The sequence below is a fragment of the Notolabrus celidotus genome, chromosome 11 (genome assembly GCF_009762535.1).
Source record: "Notolabrus celidotus isolate fNotCel1 chromosome 11, fNotCel1.pri, whole genome shotgun sequence".
In the NCBI taxonomy this organism is placed as follows: Eukaryota; Metazoa; Chordata; class Actinopteri; order Labriformes; family Labridae; genus Notolabrus; species Notolabrus celidotus.
In genome coordinates, this window is record NC_048282.1 from 28,495,165 (window position 1) to 28,512,365 (window position 17,201).

General features: G+C 36.6%; 1 protein-coding gene and 1 long non-coding RNA gene across 11 annotated transcripts; one reads left to right on the forward strand and one right to left on the reverse strand.

Annotated features, from left to right (window-relative positions):
- Window positions 1-1,058: 1,058 nt before the first annotated feature.
- Window positions 1,059-8,300, reverse strand: lemd1 (LEM domain containing 1). Of its 10 annotated transcripts, none has more exons than XM_034696464.1 (11): window positions 7,940-8,300; window positions 6,055-6,160; window positions 5,749-5,895; window positions 5,585-5,649; window positions 5,202-5,267; window positions 4,954-5,109; window positions 2,768-2,854; window positions 2,558-2,650; window positions 2,318-2,413; window positions 1,917-1,990; window positions 1,059-1,771 (listed from the first exon to the last, which is right to left on the reverse strand). In XM_034696464.1, the coding sequence occupies exons 1-11, from the start codon at window positions 8,132-8,134 to the stop codon at window positions 1,501-1,503; spliced, it is 1,356 nt and encodes a 451-aa protein (XP_034552355.1). In that variant the 5' UTR covers window positions 8,135-8,300; the 3' UTR covers window positions 1,059-1,500. The 10 variants fall into 10 exon arrangements, with proteins under 10 accessions (XP_034552355.1, XP_034552353.1, XP_034552354.1 ...); XM_034696462.1 differs by having other exon boundaries at window positions 2,318-2,416; XM_034696463.1 differs by having other exon boundaries at window positions 2,558-2,653.
- LOC117821906 lies at window positions 7,679-11,996 on the forward strand. The gene is made up of 3 exons (XR_004633082.1): window positions 7,679-8,485; window positions 10,713-10,816; window positions 11,959-11,996. It is a non-coding gene; the product is annotated as an uncharacterized LOC117821906 (long non-coding RNA).
- The last annotated feature ends 5,205 nt before the right edge of the window (window positions 11,997-17,201 follow it).

Consider the following 17,201-nt stretch of genomic DNA (forward strand, 5'->3'; position numbering starts at 1 on the left):
GCTATATCATATTATGTTATATTACATTATTATTGTAACTACAACTCATGGTCATACTACATACCATATTTATTTTTATTTATTGCTTAATCTGTCATTACCAACCATAATCACAACATGTCAACCTGTCACTACTGAAAATGTTTTAATACTCCCTGTAATTACTTCTATTTAATTTAAATTCCATTGTAACATTGTAATATATATTAATATAATCTAAATTGTACTCTAGCTTTATTTATCTATTTTTATTTTTACTTATTATTATTATTATTATTTTTTTACTTATTGAAACTTATTTCTTGATTGTACTTATGTCTGGGTTGCTGTAACAACTGAATACTTATGTATTGTGAAAATACAATGATTTTTTAAGAAGTACTTTGCATACTTAAGTATTTTTAAAAGCAAGTACTCCAGTACTTTAACTCAAGTAATAATTTTACAGAGCAACTTTCACTTGTATTGGAGTAATATTTGACCTGGAGTATCTATACTTTGACTTAAGTAATTAGGATGTGTACTTTGTCCACCACTGGAAACAAAATATATTTTATTTAAGTATAATTCCAACATTTAAAAGTAACACTGTACAGTAACAGCAAATCATTGAAAAGTTACCTTAACGTGACACTGTATTGTTAGGAAGTACAAAAATGTATGAATTATCATTTCATCAGCCTCTTAAAATATTAATTGAATATCTGCATTTTATGGTTCAACTGTAACAGTCCTATGGTATAATGACCATAATTAAAACATATAAAAATGTACAACTGGATTTTGAGGTATATTTCCATTCAAACTCACTGGTGCTGTGGGCAGACCAAATGAAGGTTGTGCAGTGAGAGCCACCTACCGGCGTTAAGGAGACAGTCTCACCTACTTTCTGTAAAATCAATGTTGACAACAGCAAGTGGCTGCATATTTCACCATTATGCAACAAAGCACAAATGTACCTTGCTCCTGTACTCTTTCATTACTTGGAGTAAAGGGGGGGTTTATTTGGTATGAAAAGAATCCTTGTCACTTCAGCTAGTGTTATTGGTAGCACAAAGTATGAAGCAAAATATCCTTTATTTAAGTATAATTCCAACATTTAAAAGTAACACACCGTACAGTGACAGCAAATCATTAACGTGACACCGTTTGGTTAGGAAGTACAAAAATGTTTGCATAATCATGTCATCAGCCTCTTAAAATATTAACTGAATACCTGCATTTTATGGTTCAACTACAAGAGTCCTATGGTATAATAACCATAATCAAAAAATATAAAAATGTAAAACTGGATTTTGAGGTATATTTCCATTCAAACACACAAACATTATTATCAACAAGACAAAGTGAATTAAATGTTTTCCCTGAAGATATCCCAAGACAAAGTCATTATGACTTACATCTATGAAAAATCAACATCTCACATGTGTAAGTCCATGCAGAAGAAGAAAACAGAGGCTACTCCTGTCCAGAGAGTGATGCAGTTTCCTGTGTCTCAGCCTATAGCATAAGCCCCTCTCCACTGTCCGACTCTTGGTTTAGACTATCCAGTAAGTCCATGACTGGGGTGAACGAGCCGTCCTCGGCAAAAACATAAAAGAGGTAAAGGAGGCAGGCCACAATGAAGAAGACCACAAGTTGTATATGGATAGGCACAAGGCGGCGCTCCACCTCTCGTCTCTCCAGAGTTGTGGGACTGAGGGGGGAGTCTGGGTAAGCGTACTGGATAGGTCTCCCTGCTGCACCCTTGATGGGTCTCCGACGAGAGGCGCTGAAATACAACAGGGTATTTGCATCGATGTGAGTTCAACTTCTACCATGTTTTTGTTTTTCTGTCAATATCTAACAAACAACTTTAAAAGCTTTGAAGAATTCAAAATTGTCAAACACAATTTTTGTATTGGTATGTAACTTACTAGATTCCTGTTGGTGTGGTCACTGCATCTGGGAACATTTCCTTGTAAATATCTTTCACAGGTTCCTGAGAGAGCTAGAAAAGAAGACAAAAATGGTTGACAAAGGAGAACAGGAAAAACAACAAAATGTCACAGAGAGGAGAGTCTGACAGAAACCGAGGCCCAGCAAATCAGGAGGAAATGGAACAAAAGGCTTATTGTTCATTTAATGACAAGAGGTCTGACACATGCAAGCAAAATGTTAAAGACAGCAAATACCATGTTTGAATCTACATGAAGTATCTCATAATTACACCTACATTTAAAAGGAGTCACACCGTACACAGTGGGTTTTTACAGGGAAAGAAAACACTCCGCCATAAAGTGAATAAAACAGTAAAATAGACAGCAAGTAAAAGTACTGTATGTGGCTTCATTCCCCTTATACACGGAGAACTCTTTGGAGTGTAGTACAGGGTATTATTCCTCATGTTGTTCTTGTCTTGATTTGATATGTCCTGCTACAAAAAGGAAAAAGCAACAGATTATGATATACTGGACTTTTGGGATACCGCCCCCCTGTCGTCAGTGCACCTCTCCAACTTCAACCACCTCTTGAATGAAAGCTTCAAGTGTAACTGAACAATGTGAGCACTACTGACCCTGCTGGACCGTGACCAACGATCCTGCACATTACTCCCATTCAGCCCTTTCTCAGTGTCAGTGCTAGCAGAGAGCGACGCTTGACTCTCCATCTGCTGTTTACAAGTCAAATGTATTTAACCAAGTAAGCAGTGCAGTGGTGATAAGTGCAAAAGAAAGCTATTCTTGAAAGGTGCAGAAGATAGGCTTTTAACATGGGGTTAACTTTCCTCCTCAACCATTTGAGTGATGCTGAAGGCCTGAGAGGAAAATGACGAGCAGCTGTTGGGCTTAACTGATTGCGATCCAGAGAGTACCTGCAAGTAACAGTATTATTTTCATGTTAACATCAGCACAAACATGCATCTTTCATCACACATTCTATATACAGGTGAGTCTAAAACCATCTCTATAAATCAAAACAATCCCATAAGTGACAACAAAAGAATGCTCATTAGTACGGAAGCGTATTGCATCCATGTGAGAAAAACAAAAGTCTGCTCTGTTTTACAAAAGAAGTGTTCTGCCCCATTTTTTCTGAATGAACGAGTTACCGGGAGGCCTACCTGAACATCAACAGCTGCAAAATTCTCAGGTACCTGCGCAATGTTGACAAGCTAATAACAAAACCATATATGTTACTTAGAGACATTAGTATCTCACAATGTTTTAAACCCAAAGCAAAATAAAACTGGATTAAACTGAACAACCAGGGCATGTTTACTTCCTTGTGTGGCCTTTGGGTATCAATGGAATTTTACTATAGCGGTATGTTGTTAATTCAGAAAAACACAGCAGATTTTTTTTTATTCAGAAAAACAGAACACTATTCTCATAATTTCAAGATATTTAACTCATTAATTCAGAAATTCTGAGATATTTAACTTGTTATTTCAGGAATTCCCAGATACTTAACTCGCTATTTCAGAAATTCTGACATATTTAACTCAATAATTCAGAAAAACAGAGCAGAATTTTTTTTCTCATGAGAATGCAATACGCTTCTGTAGATTAGAGTCTAAGCCAGTGATACAACATTAGGAGTGACTGTACCTTAGGAAGTGACACTGCATTTGCTTGTGGGGCACTGATAGATTATGGGGTACTTGATAAAAACTATGGTTTGTTTAAAACAATATATTTATTGATATATTTATATTCTGTTTTATAGTCATATAGGAATGTGTGAAAACAAGTTTACAATAAAATGTAAGTCTCAACAGGTAGTTCAAACTTAATGACACACATTTAAAATTAATTGCCAAAAGTACTGGGTGACACAATGAGTTAATATTTATAGAACAAAGAGCGATGTAAGTGGTTTGGTGTAATTTATAAATGATTGTGATTAAGAGGTACTACATTAATGTTTGAAATAACTAGCAAAAAGTATAAATAAACCATTTAATAGTTCTACTAGTTGACTCAAGTGATTGAAAAATGTCTGAAATGATAATCTATAAGTATAATATAAGCAGCGGAAATAGTTTTCTGAAATTTAAGGATACAAAGTTTAAATAACTACCTGAATGTATTGGATTAGCAGATTGTAAAGTAAGATACCAGGATAGTTGGTTAGTTAAGTTAGTTAACTTGAGGTACACAGCTGTAGCAGAATAATGGGAAAATGGTTGAAAAAATTGGCTCATAGTACTGCGTAAAAGTTGAAATAGCTTCCCAAAGTATTGAATAAATAGTCAGAATAACTAGCTGAAAGTATTTAAAGATATATTAAGTTATGCTTATAAACCTACAGTTTGTTCAGTTAGCATAAATGGTTGAAATGATTAGCTTGAAGTAGCAGTACCAAACAGCAGTAGCAACAAGCTTTCTATAAACACTCAAAATAATTTGCTTGCAATATAAGATAAACACTTGACTCAGTTAGCTCAACTCACTGATTAATAGGTGAAATTATTTGTTAAAACTGTGGAAATAATGGTTGAAATTATTAGCTAAAATGAATGGGTCGCTGAAATGAAAAGCTGCGAGTATTGTGCGATTGACCTGAGCAAAGCAACAAATATAACAACATTTGAATTTTTAGAATTATATAACAGAGTGATATGGATATGCATTATTCTCTCAATTATCCCATGCCCATAGGGTCCTGTTTGTGGAAGTGTGCATGTTTTAGCCTATGTCTGTACTATTTCTCAATAACAGTGAAAAATATTAATTTCCCTCAGGAGTTAAGAAAGTACGTTCTTTGTCTAGAGAAAATCTTCTCATGTGTGCACTTAAATGTGAGTTGTGTTTCACATTTAGAAGATGATAGGTGGCTTTGTTGAAAGGGTAGATTCGACCACATAAGCTGTAGGGTGAACTCAGGCCAAAAAGGTTGGGAACCACTGATCTAAACAAGGAATGCAGAGAATTTAAAATCCACAAGAGAAGTGAAATAAGGCCAGCCTACCCCTGATCCTAATCCTGAGAGTTGATCTACAGACGATGCTCTACTTATTCCTGCGGGAATCTGTGAGCATTGAGACTGACTCCGCTCTGATGCTTTTACTGCATTCCCTGAATTCCACTTCTGAGCAGGTTGCCTGTTACTGGAAGCATGAGCCTGCTACAAAGGGTAAACCCAGACAAAAAAAAAATCAGTGTCTACTCAGTAATCATTTTGACATCTCCGACAATTGGAAAATCTGTTGTATTTACCAGCCTTGATGAAGGTAAAAAGCACTGCGGGTAAACAAAACCACCTTTCTGAAAATAAGGCTTAACCTGTGTAAAGTTAGGGGGGAAAGAACAGCAAAAATACACCACATTAAAAATGCAAGTGCCTGTTTCAACAAGTGAACGTTTTAAATAAGATCCCCATTATGCAGTTGCATTATGACACCACTAAGTGGCACTGTAGGGATAAAAAATGTGACAACCGGTAATGCCAAAACTGCAAGAAGCTCTTTTTAACCAGTGCAAGTGTATGTAGGAATGATAAACACTCTTTTATACGATAATTCAAATAATTGTTTTAATGATGACAGAAATTCAAAATCTATTTCAACGAAGAAAACTAGAAATTAACTTAATTTTCTCACCTTGCCTCTCTCTTGTTGGGCGTCCTCTGACTGTTCAACTGTTTCCTCTATTTCTCCTTCGGATTCTAAACACAGCACAGCAACAAAAAATACAAAAGCATATGATTATTTGATATCGTCCATAAAAATAAAATCTGGTAAATCAAAAAAAATCAAATAAATACCTGACTCTCTGCCCTCTTCTTCACCATTTTCCTCTTCTTCTTCACTATCAGAGTACAATTCATCTTTCTCTGTTCCATTCAGAAGCTCATGTCCGTTGGACTGAAGCAGCGTCCTCAGCTTTTTCTCATACAAGGCTCGAGTGGAGGCTGGCACAGATAGAAGTGGAGCAATTATTAATTCATATTAAAAAAAACTTTAAATGAAAATTATTAGTGCACGTTTGATTCTCGTGCAAAACCAAATATATGACTGAGCCTGTTTTTATCAAGGAGACAGTAACAAGTCAGTACTGAATGTAACCTCACCTACTATGGGCCCAGCTTTAACGCCATGTTGGAGCAGTGCAGCCTTGAGGTCGTCATCAGTCAAGGCACTCGGGTCAAGAACCTCTGCATCCTCTGAATCCTTGTCCTATAAAAACAAAACTTCTTTATTATTAACAGATTATAAAGCCCCAAGGTCAGAGGTTTTCTGGAGCGGGACGTATATATATTTTCTAAAAATAGGTCAAAGGTGAAAGAAAAACTGATCTTTTCCAGATAAGGTGGGCGCCTGTTGCTTCATTTCTTTTTGGCTAACTCTCTGATTGGCTGATTTGTGATATACATAAATATTATCATTTTATTTGATTTACTTATTTTTCTTTGAGGTTTACTGTGAGGAGTTTTTATTATTTTAATATATTGTTGTTATTATTATTATTATTATTATTATTATTATTATTATTATTATTATTATTATTATTATTATCCTTATCCTAATTACTACTTATAAAATCATTTATATGTATTGTTGTTATTATTATTATCATTATTATAATGATAATAATAATTATTATTATTATTTGTGTTAATAATTACAATCTTAATATTATTATTATTTTGTATGTTTGCATTTACTTATTTTTAATTTTGTACTATGTATTTATTTATTTATTTATTTATCTATCTTTCTTTACTTTCGTAAAATGGACTAGGTGCTTTCAAAAATCTTGTTTTTTTTTGCCTCAGAGTCTGATGGCTGCATTGTTGTTTTGTGATGTTGGCTGAGTCTAATAAAAAACTTTTGAAAGGCAAAAAAAAGGGAAAGGCATGTTTATGGTAAAGCCAAACAAGATATATATAATGTATAACCACTTGATTAAGGTATATTAGATAAACTGATAGGTTTAAGTTGAACAGCATCACAGCTCCTGATCATAAAACTGAAATGACCCTTCTAAGTCTGAAGTATCATTCAGGCTGCAACTAAAATGAATGGGTCATGAAATGTGACCTTGAAGAAAAATGATACTGTGGCTGAATAATAATAATAATAATAATAATAATAATAATAATAATAATAATAATAATAATACATTTAATTTATAAAGCGCTTTTCTGAAAACTCAAAGACGCTGCACAGAGGATAAAAACATTAAGTAGCCTTGAGTTATGTTAATTGTGCTAGTATGCTTAAAAACATCCAATTTAAAAATATATTTTGAATTAAAACAAATATAAGCTTTGTGTCTGTACATATTTTCTGTATATATAAGCTTATAATTGTTTGGGGTTTTTTTCAGAAAAAATTGCTAAATGCTCCTTTAAATATCAAATAAATATCGAATAAATTGCAAATCAACTGATTTGGTTCATTGATTCAGCTTTGCTCACAACATTGAGACTTAGTTGACACCCAATAGATGGTAGGTATTCCACAGAAACAACTTCCAAGACCTGCCATACATAAATGAGTGCAACAGGTGTTGCTGGTGGTTCAGGTCAAGACCTCAAATGCAACAGCAAGTCGAGAGGACTGTTCGACCTAAATCTGTCCCTCCTCCCAAACACAGCTGCAGATCTAGAGAAGCATTGGTATAATTATAAGAACACTAACCAATTATTATTGCAATGCAAATCGATCCGTCATACTTAATACAATTGTTAATGTCCCTGAGGCATTGTTCACAAGTCTTTACCAAAACACCTTATTTGTTATAATGTCAGACTTCATTTGGGGGATAATTTCTCAAATATGACAAGCAGCTAAGTGGGAAAACATTATTCTATCATGTTTATTTCTTATAATAAAAAAAGATTAACCAGTAATGAAGGTGGAAGTCGTGATTGAGAACAACGTGTAGGCCTAAGCAGCCTGATAGATGAAGAGTTTGAGCGAAAATACAAATCTAAAGTTTGATCAACTCACTTCCATATCTTGTGCTTGATCCTCCTCATCGCTAGAAAAATCCGCAGCGTGTTTCTGATCGATGTGTTTTAAATGCAACCCCACATAAACCTCCTTTTTGCTCTTTGCAGGTGGCAGCGCGACATTGTGGGAAACTAAATCTGACTTCAATCTCGATTTAGACAGATGAGCAGGGTCCTCCTGAAACAGCGGCATGTCAAGGAATAGTTATAAAAAATGGTTAAACTGCACTGCTTGGTAATTATGTTTTAAAAGTCGTGCTTGAAGTCTGCACGGAGAGTTTCCCTGTGGACTGAAAACACGCTGCCTGACTGACTGGACTGAGAACAGCTGCAACCCTCCACTTGATTGACAGCGAGCCACGTTAGCCAGCTTAAATGTTACATACCATCTTATGCTGCAGAGTAAACATGAGAGCACCTTAAACTAACAATGTGTTTAGCTTGCTTTGAAGCTCTGGAAATTAATTTCAAACGAGTTATTTTTTTTTATCTAATGATGATAAACATTAAAATGGGATAAAAAGAAAAGACATTTTGGCCTTTGGTAAGTTCTTTGATTGTACCTGATGTGGCAGCATTAACCTGTAACTAATTTTAACTACTTAGGAAGCAGGGTATGTTTATTGTGAAATATAATCAATATGGATGTGTTGAGCTACCAATATTAAAGAAGTAATTAAGTTGAATTAAATTCAGTCACAGTCAAAGGTCTTGTTAGTATTTTTTTTTTAATTGAAAACAAACTTAAAGGCACTATGAGGAGTTTTTCACCAGCTGAGAAAGATTGAAACCAACACTGATGCCTCTTTATGACCTTCAAAAGCAAACAAAACCATAAACAACAACTCTGATACCTTCTCTTTTGTCATTTTTAATGCCTCAAACCACTCAGAGGGGGTAGGTGTAAGACCACATGATTGACATTTGGCTTTAGAAACATCCTTTTTTGGCTGTTTTCATGGCAAATAATCACATTGAGTGATACATCTGGCTGTTAAAAGAGCAGGGTGAGGTTTTTGTTGAAAACACTACTTTTGCATGTACAGAACAAGAGATACAAGAGAATGGGGTGCCAAAATTGATAGAAATCAAAAGTTCCTCACAGCAGCTTTAATTTAATTGTCATTATTTGATATAGGCAATCCAGAAGAGACAACAACATTTCTTAAGGAGAGGGGTTAGATCAGGGGTGTCAAACTCATTTCAGTTCAGGGGCCACATACAGCCCAAGTTGTACTGAAGTGGGCCGGACCAGTAAAATTAAACATAATAACCTATAAATAATGACAACTCTAAATTTCCCCCTTTGTTTCAGTGCAAAAAAGTACAAGTGCATTCAGAAAATGTTCACATTTAATTAACCATCTGTCTACAAAAACAGCTGTTGTATTTTTCGCCATGATGAGTCTCATTGTGGGGCTGAATATTTTACTCTTTAAGCACTGAAACCTGCTGCAAACACACCAAACACACAGGCTACCCATCCAGCTGACACAGAGTGTAATGTTTACTGCTAAAGAACAGATAGATTATAATAATGAAGAAGGTAAAGTTGATTGTTTTAGACCCCCAGCTCCAGCATGAGCAGTTTGATTGCTGGACAGTGTTGCATGCAGGGGTGCAGTGCTAGTGTTAGTAGTTAGTGGATCATCTTATAGTGCTCTAAAAAGTCTTTATGAATCTCAATCCGAATTATGCAAACAGCAAGTAATCTTTTTTCTCACTTTGAGAAAAAAAGTCCCCGAAAAGAAGCCCCGTTCAGGTGTGCTCCGTCAACACTATGATTGTATGCAACTGCCAGAGGACAAATTGGAAATAGTAGTTACTTTTATTGAAAAATTGCTGTTAATGACTACTCTGTATTTTTTTCACTTCAAGTCTTTCCACAGGCCGGATTGGAACCTCTGGTGGGCCGGTTTTGGCCCGTGGGCTGCATGTTTGACACCACTTAGTTAGATGATTTTATTTTCACGTTCCCCTCTGAGCAAGGAAAATTGGAGAATACTGCAATTAAAGCACCAAAGCCTTTTATTCTTCTTTTGGACATCTCCTGTTTACGGAAAATAATTAGCCCCAATAATATGACTTCACAAAGATGTATGCGTGTGGCTCCAGGTGCCTAAAGGTGTTGTGGGTTGAGGTTTACTGCACTGAAAAATTGGCTTTTGTGGGTTGGACAACAACACTTGCAGGGGTAGTCTTTGGAGCATATGCCCAAAATATAATGCTTCCCGATGTACCCCATTCAGGGCATCCCATTTCAGGCAAACTTGCTATAAATGCAGATACATTTTTGTGAGTTACAAATTACTTGTTGGGGTAGCCTGTCGATGTATTTTAGCTTTTGAAACATTTTTGTTTTCTTAGTTTCATCATTTGGAACAACTTGGGTGCATGCCTGGAAACACATACATTAAAAAACTGGGTCAGACATCCTGGGGATGCATGGTAGATGCAGTTGTGTCTGCTGTCCATTTGTGAAGGATCACCAAAGTGCAACTGAAACCCAGGATCCTGTCCTGTCTCAGTGAACCATGGTAGTGGTACAGAATTAAGAGAACGTACAATACCACAGCCTTGAAACATTCATAGACAAAGAGATTTAGGAATTAGTAATTTTATCATTAACTCAATACATTTCCTACATTTATTTGTCATATTGTTGCCTTCACAGGGGGCTATTGTGAACCTTAAATAATAAAGGTATGTCATACAAAATGAGTTTTGAGATTAAATTCCTCTATTCTAACCAATGTACCTTTAACCTTCAGGTGTGGCCCAGGCTTTGGTCGTCTTTGGTGGTGTGGAGTGTCTTGCATATGCTGCTGCTGCATTTTTACAGGGGTCTTTCATCCACTTGGCACATGCAGAATTGGTGAGTTGATGCTTTCCTGACACCTGTTGACAGATACAAAACAAAAAACTTGTTGAGATTTGAAGCAATAAGGTGCCGTATGTACCACTGAGTACTATTTCTCAAGCCAACCCCCTTCAGCAGGGATCTTTTCCACCAAACAAAAACATTGAACTGCAGACATTTGCTTTGAAAATCAGCAATCAGTGGATATACTGTAAGGTATGACTCTGAAAACTTGTTTATTTATACCTGGTATGTGATAAGTGACGTCATCTGGTAGGCTTTGGTTAGAAAGAGAACCTGGGGTTATGGTAACCTATAGAAGTGGTGTTTCTCCAAAAAACATGTTTTTGAACTCAGGGATATATGACTGTTGGGAGTAAAACTCATCAGCCCATTTCTCCATTAACATCTGGTACTGAAGTGACTACAACTGTTCCCTGCAGTCATCCTGTTCAGTGAACCAGGTCCATGCGTAGTCAAAAAACACTCAATGCTGAAGCTTTCCTGGTTAAACAAATTTGAATAGATATATTAAAAATAAAAATGAAATACAGTTTACTTTTGGGTGTGAGTTGAAAAGACTTAGTCACCCACTGTGCTGTTAACTCTAGGGAACATAAACTGTATCATTTTTGGATAGGATTAACAAACTCTGATGTGATGTGAGAAAAATTAAAGTTGTCTGTAGGGATTTCCAGAGGGATTAGCAGATTAAACGGCCTAATTGGAATGCATCAGCTGTGAACATGTACATAGTTTTATTGTTAGATCATTGGCCCACTGGTATTTTTGCTTCTTATGTTATGTGATAATAGTGAACTGCGAAGGGATAAAATTTCATGTAAGATCAGACTTTTGAACTGGTTTCAAATAAATCAAAGCAGTTGTATTTTGATTGGCTCCCTGAGGAGAATTTAATAATCTCTAGTGGAGTATCATCATATTATTGTACATCTTGTGCACAAGCACAGGGATGAATTTTTACAGGATCCAGATGAAGTGTTCCCAATATTGCACTGATCAACAGGTGGCAGTATGCTGCAATGTGATGACAAAGGCAGAGAAAAACAACAATAAAAGCTAAGAAAAGTATATTTTGACAATGCTGGATGTATTCTTCTTTAAGCATTTTCATTGTAAATGTTATGTAATTACAGGAACACAAGTCAAGAATGAAAACAAAGCGGTTGCTGGTGGCCTAGTGGTCTAAGCACCCCTCATATAGAGGCTTTAGTCCTCGCTGCCGGTTCGACTCCCAGCCGGTCAACCATTTGCTGCATGTCTTCCCCCACTCTCTGCTCCCCACATTTCCTGTCTCTCTTCAGTTTGCCTGTCAATAAAGACAAAAAAGGCCCAAAAATATAACTTTAAAAATAAAAAAAATTAAACAATATGTTTTGGTTGGTTACAATAAATGTTACGCTTATTTTATTTACTAAAAAATCCACAGAGCACCTTTAAAGTAACCAGAGAGAAATGTATTTTTATGGTTAGTGAATTATTTTGATATGTTACAGTAGTCTTGAGGAATATTTTGCTGTTACAGTTTTGACATATCAATAAAATAACAAACCTAGAAACTGGTTTTAAGTTTTATGATTCTGATATATAAACTTGAAGACAATGTCATAGATTGAATTTGAGAGGTTTTACTGATTCAATAAGCCGGACATAGATGACAAGGTTCAAAGTCAAGAGAGAGTTGCTGCAGTCAGAGGGCTGGATGCTCTTGAAATCCTTCAGCAAAATCTACTTGACAGGGAGCGGGGTAGGAACCACAAGGGGCCACAGTTAAAGGGCTTTTTTACAAGTGCTGAGATGGATCAGCTGGCTAAGGTGCACACCAAGTACCCCAAATGATAAAGTTTCAAATATATCATCAAGCTATCCTCCTGTGGGCACCATTAAAACTCTATAAAAATTCAAATCACCATGAATGAGTCATTTCTAGCACAAAGTAAAGCAACTAATTCTGAAATAGTAAAGTATTCTTAAATGTCAAATTTTCAGTGAACAAATTTTATGGTTATGAGTGTATTATCCTGTTAAGCACTGCTGAAGGTCAGCGAATAATCCTTTCTTGAATTTTGGATCCCATTTCACTTTAAGTTAATGAGAACCATGATGAATATCAAACAACCACTATCTCTGATTGTTCAATCATTTGGAAAAACAAGAAATGAACACAGTAAACAAAAATAAAGTGATGATTAATTTTCAAATTTTAAACAGCAGAAGCTGATTATTGGATCCATACAAATTAGCACCAAAGTGGTTTACTTTTATTAAGTGTTCCTCTTCGGAGAAGCTGGAGCCAAGGGCGGTTTGTTTTCTTTCTTCAGCTACTGAGTATGAATATGTTTACTTTCAACAGCTGTGGTGCTAATAATATGCTCCCATGCTTCTTGCGTTCATGATTTCTATCATCACTGTAAATAATAATTTTCTCTAATTACACTTCTTTTGTAACCATTGAAATGCTCCCCTGCTAGCAGACAGTTGCAGTTGGTCCACAATGTTTTGGTGATTAATATTAGATTGATAGGCCTAAGGACCGTACCCATCAGTGGAGTGGATAATACCCCCAATACTTCAATTTATTTCATTTATTATGATCCCCATTCACTGCCATCAAGGTAAAAAGTACTCTTCCTGGGGTCCACTCGCACAAACACGAAATTCAAATCCAGACAAGTTTTAAAGTCAAAGCCATTATTTGAAAATTATAATGATAAAAATAACAATAGGTAAAATCCAAAGCTATTATAAATCATATAAGTAATATATGAAGTGCACACATTGCATACATCCAGTAAAATGCAATAAATAACAATGCTTGAAGTTACAGTGTTTCCCCATAAAAAAGTGCGTACCATGAATTTAACCACAAATAAATAAACAAATACCAGATGGTCTTTTATTAGTGTTAAATGTGCTATATTAAGACTCTGACACAGGACTTCCACCAGATCCGTGTCCGGTCCGTCTCCAATCCACTGCGGTCCGGCTCTGTGCTCTGTCGTACGTCAACACCCACCGGTTGGTTTTTCGCAGCACAGAGCAGGACCGTCGGACAGCTGATGTCATGTGACCGAGGTTTTCTTGCGGTAATTACTGAATCAAGGATTCTCCTCCTCCTCTGCTCATCCATGTTGTCTTTATCGTCCTCTGAAAACCTCTGACCTGTTGACTCCAGGCCTGGCTCCGCTCATCATGACGGTTTGTTGTTGTAGCTGAGTGAAAAACGTTTTGGCGATAAAACAGAGTGTTTTATGCTGAAAATTAACCGGATGTTTAATTTTGTTTTGGTGTCTGACTTCCTGTCCTGTTCGATCTATTCTGCACTGATTGATGCGTCGTGCTCTGGCATCCGGCAAAAACAGAAGTCTTGCGTATCTGATCCGTTGTGTTCAGGCATGCCAGATCAAAGACTCAGCTGGACGCAATGGAGTGGATCCAGTGCGAGTTAATACATTGACTAGTGACGGATCAGAGATGGACCAGACATGGATCTGGTGGAATTTGTCTGTAAGACTTTAGTTATTGTGTTTAAAGTCTTTTTAAGGACTGTTTGCATTTGTAAAGGTTGATGGAAGTCCACTCCACATCTTCATACCTTTATACAGAACAGTTATTTGCCTTGCATTGGTGTTTGTGAAAGTGAAAGTGTAGAACAATTTCTTGCAGCATGTCTAGTATCTAAATCAGGGCCATCACTATGACAGGACAGCTGATTAAACTGAACATTCAGAATTTCAGACAAAGAAATGTGTCTTATAAAAGCAGCTCAGAGAAATGGTAGTCCATTCTTTCACCAATGACCAACCTAAAGTTCGGTGCATTTTGATGATGTTTGCACTTCCGTCACAGTTTATGGACTTTCACCAAGTCTGGTTGATGCACTAAACAACACTGAGGAAAAGTAGTGCAAGTCAGTCAGAGCTAATGTTTGTGTAACTGGAGAGATGTGATGTTGTGGAAGGAATTGGTAGGGAGGCATTTCTTGATGACCGCCAGACCTCTCACCAAAGCTCTGATGGTTTTCTTAATCTGCTTCCACCACTTCAATCTGCTGTCTCACATTACACCCAGGGTAGTAACTTCATCTGTCGATTCCACAGGCACTCCTTCCACTGACAAGTTAAATTGTGGCTTATCTTTCATCTAAATTTGGATACAAATGCAGTACCCTTTGTTTTAAGGACCAGATTATTGCCCCATGCCCATTCAACAGCAGCTTGTAGTTCACTATCCTAAGCACAAGACTACCCCAAGTGATACTGCAGGTAAATAAAGAGTTGTATCATCTGCATACATATCGGCTCTAGCTTGATTATTACGTAAGTCCAATTCAGTCATATCTCAATTGGACAAACTTGACATACATATGTAGTCTTTCTGAGATAGGTGCTGTATTTATGGAGCATTATCCTTTAAAACCTTATTACAGCAATGATGTCATACTACATTACTTTTTACTAACATTGGTAGAAATGGGCAGGTCCCATTTCCTGAGAATATGGTTAAAAAATTCTATCATATGGGACTAATAATCCCAAACGCCCACTTAAAGATAACAGACGGCACAGAATATTCCTCATAAACCAATATCTAAATGATCATATTTGTTACTTCAACTCTCAGCCTCCAAGTAAGTCAGATCTCTCAGCTGATCATGTATATTGTGGAATGACTGACAGCAACAAGAGAGCTGGTTCTTTTCCTTGACCATCTGCTAAGTCAACACTTTCAAAAAGAACTGGGCAGCTCTCTCCCCAAACATCTGCAGAAACATAGCTGCTAGCACAAACTCAAAATATCTGTATTTTTTCAACACTTCCAAAATGTTCATGCAAGGAAAGATGATGTGATGTGGATGCTGAAGGCTACAGCGTTTGTTGATGTCATTACATAAGATTTTACGGGGCCACAAATAGCTCAGCTGAAAAGAAAATGTCGCACAAGTTAAAGTTTCATTAAAAACACCAAATCACGATTGAACTTGGGCTTCTGATGTGAAACAGTATGTTTAAAAGTCATCATAGTTCCTGTGTCGGCTGTCCAGAGTGTATCCAATGGCTTTGAACCCTACATGACGTGTTAGAAAGAACTCACATAGGAATAGAAAGCCATAAGACACAGCTGTGGTTAGACTTAGAAGATAATAGCACAATAGCTGTCTCAAAAGTGGTTTAAAAAATCATGCAGTTAGAGCTGAAAGCTCGACAACAAAGAGGAAACAACAGGGGCAGGTAGCAGGGAGCGTTCAGGATTTCAAACTCACATCCGCATGAATAATTAACCAAAGAAACTGCAGACATTCATCTGAACCCTGGGGGAGTAAAGTGAAACTGTCTTGTGAGACTTTAAGCAGAAAGAATGGTATTTTTCAGAGCACAAACTCAAATAAATTGACCCCTACATGATGCATGAATCATACTGTGATATTCTTTAAGCTATTCAGTTCCTCAAGGGGGTTTATGGAATAATCTTTGATTAAAAATGCAGTTTCAAATCAAAGTCTACAGGGAAGAGGTGCAGTGTTAATCAAAAGGATTTTGTCTCTGAATTCAAAACAGATTACGTAAAGTCTTTCTATATTCTGTAGCAGCCCTCTGCTTGACTTCTTCAAGCACAAAGGAGATCATTACCTCAGCATTTTAATTCAACCACCAGGCACAGGGGGCTTAGCAGTTTTTCTTAACGACCAAACATGTTTTTGCAGATACAAAGCTTTAGCGTTGCCATGCATTGCTTTCTTTAATCAAAGCAATCATGCTGATGACTCAAGTGTTATTTATGCTCAGAAGAAGTACTAGTAGTATGCGTGATTGTTTTTTTTTTATATATATATAAGTGAATTCATAGTTTAATGACACTTTCCTACATTGAAGTGAAACAGACGCTTTGATTTTTGTGTTTTATACTGTCGTAAGAAAAAGTGCTCTGGACCATTTTCAACCTCTCATAGAGAAGAGATTCAGCGCTCCGGCTCAGCAGGCCAAATCTGCTCACCCAGATGTCTGCTCAGAAAACAGTAGCCTTTATAAAAACACAAAAAAATCCAGTGGACAGAGAGGAAACGGGCTACTATAGTAGACAGAGGAGGCATTTGTTGACATTGTATCAAGTGCAATGCTGAGGTATTTGAGGCACAGAGGGGCCAGGTATTTGTCAGTCACTGTTTCTTGTGCTTTTGCTGTCTCCGACTCAAACAACAAAAGCCCCATTGAGACAGCCTCGGCTTTTTTTCCCCTCTGAAAAAGCACACAAAGCTTCCTGTACTAGGCTGCAACTGTCCAGTATGGGAGAACCACTTTCCCGTTGTCTTTTAATGCACCTGTTTCCAGCTTCTTTTTTTTGGGACAGTGAAAGGAAGTAAAACCACAACTCTATTATA

Excerpts from the sequence above, each read along its gene's own strand:
- lemd1 (XM_034696461.1), bottom strand. The coding sequence starts at position 8,134 with ATGCCGCTGTTTCAGGAGGACCCTGCTCATCTGTCTAAATCGAGATTG. Across the intron at positions 6,161-7,939 it reads ATCAAGCACAAGATATGGAA|GACAAGGATTCAGAGGATGC; the intron begins GTGAGTTGATCA and ends TTGTTTTTATAG. Across the intron at positions 2,855-4,953 it reads TCTCAGGATTAGGATCAGGG|GTACTCTCTGGATCGCAATC; the intron begins GTAGGCTGGCCT and ends TGTTACTTGCAG.